Here is a 4,905-nt window from a genome sequence, read left to right as displayed (position 1 = left end):
GGATGGGGCAACCTGTTTGGGGGCTTGTAGAATCGGACCTCCTGGTCCAATGTTCTTGGAACTTGGTGGGTATCTTGGGGAGAGGCTCCAGCAGCTACCCTGCACGTTTGGAGCCTCTCCCTCAAACCACCTCCCCTCCAGCCCCCTAGAATATACCCTATGTTTTCGCCATTAACTTCAATGGCCCATAGAATATAATGGGGCCGAAATTGACATTCGGCTGGCTGAAAGACTCCCCAATCTCCTACAGCCGAAATTGACACGCAGGAGTCTTTTTGCCTGCCGAAATTGATTCTGCCTGATTTGGCCGCCAGCCCAGGATGGAGCCTGTGGGGCTGCTGACAGGTGGGGAAGTTGTGGGGCCTTGGTAGGAAGTCGGGGGGCGGGCCCCAGAATGCTTCAATGTAGCTACGGGCCTGTCTTCCACCACAGCATAAGCATCTTCACTGTGGCAGCCATTTTATGGCTTGCTCTGCCTCCTGTGGCAGGTGTTCTGTGGCAGCCATTTTGTGGCCGTGCCCACCATGCAGTGTCAGAATTTCCAAGGTGCCCATAGGTGCAAAGAGGCTGGGCACCCCTGTTCTAAATCTAGGCCTATCAGTTAACTTTTGGGATCCTCACTCAATAAGGAAAAATTGTTGCTTCAACTTATTGCTGGAGAACTTTTGAACCTTACTCTAGGTTCTTCAGTCATAAGATAGATATGTATGAACCTGTTCTGAGATCCTGATCCTAAACTCATGGGCCCAGATCCTAAAGAACTTGTGTGGAAGGGAAGCAGCTCACCCAGTGGTAGAGCATTCTGTGTGAGCAGAAGGTCTCAAGTTCAGTCCCTGGCATTAGCAGTTAATGGATCTTGGGTAACTGGTGCTGCCAGTCAAAACAGGCAATGTTAAGCTAGATGGGCTGGTGCACTGATTTGGTCAAAATAAGCTTTTATGCTCTAAATGAGTGGGTAGGTTGCTAATTGCTCTTTTCACTTGGCATCAAATGCCAGTCCTTATTCCCATCCCTGTCCCTTGCATCTCCAGTTAAAAAGATCAGCTAGTAGGGTAAGGAGAAAGACCTCCAACTAAGACCCTGCAGAGCTGTTACCAGTCTAAATAGACAGTACTCACCTGGATAGACCAGTGGTCTGATTCAGTATGAGGCCGCGTCATGTGTTTGGATCCCAGCCATTGGCTGCACTCCAGTAATTTGCACTCCAAGTGTAGCCAGAACTTCCTCTTGTTGGTTCTAGCCTCACTAGGTTCTTCTTAACTTTGAATTTGAAATAACAACACATTTACAACAGCAGACGTTTTTGAAACAAAGGAGCAGGACCTGCTTTACAAAGACAGTGATCTTTTGCATCAGTGTAAAGATGGAACATGAGATCTTGCGATTCAGTTCTTGTCAACAGTATATTGTATTGCCATATACTGCAGTACATTTCTTTTAAATGAGTATACAATTAAACTAAGTGAACTGAAGCACTTGGGGCTATAAGCTGGTCCTAAGAATTAGCAAAGAAGCTATTTAAGGGAGATCTTAAATCATAATAAGTACCCCCCAATTTGTTACACTAACAGCAAGTGAAGCAATAATATTAGAATGTGTTGAAGATGTGTTTTTTAAAAGAAAGACAGTGAAGAATGCTGGAATTTTAATCCTGTTTATTATCTCTTTGTTGAGTGTGTTTTTACATTTAAAAAAAAACCCTGCTCTAGTCCTTCTGTGGGTTTTCCCGAGGTACCCAATTTTGTCAGATCTCAGAAGCTAAGCAGGGGTTGGCCCTGGGTAGTACGTGGGTGGGAAACCATTGGGGAAGACCAGGGTCTCTATGGAGAGGCAGGCAGTGGAGAACCACCTTTGAACATCTCTTGCCTTGAAAACCGCACAGGGGTCGCTGCAAGTTGGCTGTGACTTGACAACACTTTCCACCACCAATCCTTCCCACCATGGCAGACTAAGAGTATAAAATGCTTTTAATTTTTTTTAAATTGCAAATGCCCAGGGTTAATGTTTGTTGCAGATATGACTTTCTGTTGCTAGCAGGCGTCTTTCTCCTTGACAGGTACACGAGGTGTACAAAATCTATGGATTTTCCGTCTTCCTGGGCTACATTTTGCATTTTGAGAATCCAGCTTTATTAGTCTCTCCACTGTTGAGCCTTGTTACTGCTGTACTGCTTGCAAAATGCCTCCAGGTAATAATATCTGGATTTCGTTTGTTAGCTGTTGGTCTGCCTTCACTCTGACGACACTGTCTAGCAGCACAGCGAATGGCTTGTGCCAATGACACAAGCGAGACAGGGATTTCTGTAAACTTTTTTTTGCGGAAGAGGGGCTAGTTAAGTATGCAGAAAAACTAAGCTAAAGGGGGTTCCCACAAAAATAATCTGGCCTGCTGAAGACTCTGTATTCTCCAGCAAGGCAAGGAAAAACTGAGAGCATAAATTGGCTGCTTTAGCGCCTGAGAGCTTATAGGATTCTGGAGGAAGAGGAGGTATTGGTGTGTGTGCGTGTGTGTGTGTGTGTGTTGGGGGGGGGAAACAAACTTCCAGTTCGTTTCTTATAGGCACGCCTTTTTTATTTATTTTTTTGCAGATGAATACCAAAAAAGGGACGCTTGTTTCAAGGATGCTGAAAGTGTTTTATTTTTATTTGGTATCCACAATAACAGTGACATTGAATCTTGTAGTGAAGGTAAGTTTGTGTAATTTAATGAAAGGTAATAAGGGCTGCATCTGATTGTCTTAGCTTAATTAGCCTTCTGCGGAGAGGGGACCCAGACCACCCTTCTGCATTTTGGTATTCTTCCCAGCAAAAGACAGAATGTACTAAACTGATGAACAAATAAGCTATTTTCCAAGGCAGTCAACCACCTTGGCAAAGCAAGAAAATTATATTCGTTTGGAACTGTGGACCGTAAATGGAATGAGCCCGTGGAACAGATGTCTCCCTTCTCCCTCTGCAGCCTTAAACTCTCCCCCCCCCGACCCACTCCTAAGAGCTCCTAACAATCAGGGGGGGGGAGGCGGCTCATGGTAACAGAGTAAGAAGTGGTGCAGGGGCTGCAGCAAAAGGGAGGAATTGGCAGAAATTACCCTGCCAGAATTTTGTTTTGTTTGCAGAACACCTTATACTAGAGGGCTGAGGGTGAGTTCTGTGATTTCCTCATGAGCCGTAGCTCCCCCCACCACCACAAATCCCATCCTGTTCCTGCAGGTTCCCTGACTCTCAGAAGCAGCGTGTCATTTACAGGATATTACCCATTAAAATTTAATATTTTCCAAGATCCTAATAACTGCTTCGGGGAGGATCTTATTCTGAATGTCCTTCTGTTAAGGGAAGCTGATGCAGCCTGGAGCTGGGCGTTCTCTGTCATTGTGTCTTCCTACCAAGGCCCTCAAGGTGTTTTCTCTTTTGTATCCATTCTACTGTTTAAATGACTCCTGATTGTTCCTGCTCTCTGCTGAGTTTTTTGCTCTGTGTGAGTTTTTTGCTCTGTGTTTTAATGTTTATCATGCCTATTTTGTTTTTTTTTATTATTAACATTACTGCTGTGGAAACTTTCCAAGTGTTTCCTAAGTAGGTGGTCCGCTGATACCTGTCTCTGAAATCAGGAAAAGTTATAAGAACCAAGGAGGTGCCCTGGTGGGATCAGATCAGTGGTCTGTCTACCCCAGTATCCTGATTCATGCAGTGACTAACCAGTTGCCATGGAAGACAATAAAAAGGGCATAAAAAGGGCATAGAGGCCAGCGCTATCCCCTAATGTTGCCTCCTAGAACCAGTATTATAGAGAGGCTGCAGATGCTTGTCCAATGCATTACTAAGTGTCTTTTATTGACAGAAGAGTGTGAATCTGTTGAAACTGGTGCTAACATAACTCCCATCTGTTTTCCAGACATTTGTTCCTCATAAAGAAAACGAGCATTTAATGAAAGTTCTTGAAATAAAATTGGGTTTAAACAAAACAAAGTAAGTTTAAAGTTATACTACTTTAAAAAAAAATTGTACGAGTTAGACAAAGACCACCATGCTGAGTCTGCCTGAGTGTTTCTGTCCTGCTTGGCAACATCTATTAAGGGCCTCCAACTTGATGCACTGAGACTGTTATACTACCGATGTGTGTTCGTTGGTATACAGCTTCCTATAAGCAGATCCCTGTGGACTGCAGTTTTTCAAAAGCCACAAAATATGGTATTTTAGCCACAAAACTGAGTTTCCTAACAATATGATCCTAAGAACGTTTTTCTGGGAGTAAGCCCACTGAATAGACCTGAGTAGGGTTGCTCTGTAACACCAGCTTATAAAAGTTGTCACTTATAAAAGTTGCCTACATGCTTACAGTGTCATCCTAAGCAGAGTTGAACCCTTCTAAATTCTTTGACGTCAGTGGCCTTAAAAGTGTGAAACTTTACTTAGGATGTATTTTAGGTATTTATTATAACTCACGTTTCTTCCCAGTGGGGACTCAGAGTAGTTTACAACCCCTCCTCTCTGGTCCTGTAAAGGTAGGTTAGGCTGAGAGTGTGAAGTCACCCAGCAAGCATCTGTGGCAGAGTGCGGATTTGAACCCAGCTCTCCCATGATCCTGCTCAGACGCTGTATCCATTACACCACACTGGCTCTCCATAGCTCTATTAAGCAGACCCCCGAAGAAGTCTCGGGACACAACTGCTGCCGAAAGGCCCTGCTTCAATGCCCTACATACCTCTGTATCCCTTTTCATGACTCATGGCAGCAGAACAAATTATGCAAAATAGTCATTGCAAAGCAGCTCTGGGAAGTGGGGGGGGTATGTGGAATCACTGAAATGTTTTTTATCTAGGGCTGCCAAGCCACGGCAGGGGATCCGCACGTCTTCACAGGATCCCTGCTGTGGGGGACAGCGATACACGTTGCACCGCCGTCGCCA

General features: G+C 44.6%; 1 protein-coding gene across 1 annotated transcript in view; it reads left to right on the top strand.

Annotated features, from left to right (window-relative positions):
- Positions 1-4,905, top strand: part of DPY19L4 (dpy-19 like 4 (C. elegans)) — a 60,873-nt gene that overhangs the window by 43,067 nt on the left and 12,901 nt on the right. The window contains exons 10-12 of the mRNA XM_015409822.1: positions 2,057-2,188; positions 2,589-2,687; positions 3,892-3,965. Coding sequence (XP_015265308.1) covers positions 2,057-2,188; positions 2,589-2,687; positions 3,892-3,965 — 305 coding nt within the window. The remainder of the gene's footprint in view (positions 1-2,056; positions 2,189-2,588; positions 2,688-3,891; positions 3,966-4,905) is intronic.

This window comes from Gekko japonicus, unplaced genomic scaffold (assembly GCF_001447785.1).
Source record: "Gekko japonicus isolate JY-2015 unplaced genomic scaffold, Gekko_japonicus_V1.1 scaffold47, whole genome shotgun sequence".
Taxonomy (NCBI): Eukaryota; Metazoa; Chordata; class Lepidosauria; order Squamata; family Gekkonidae; genus Gekko; species Gekko japonicus.
Note: the sequence above shows the minus strand (reverse complement) of the source record. Positions and strands in the feature narration are given on the sequence as shown.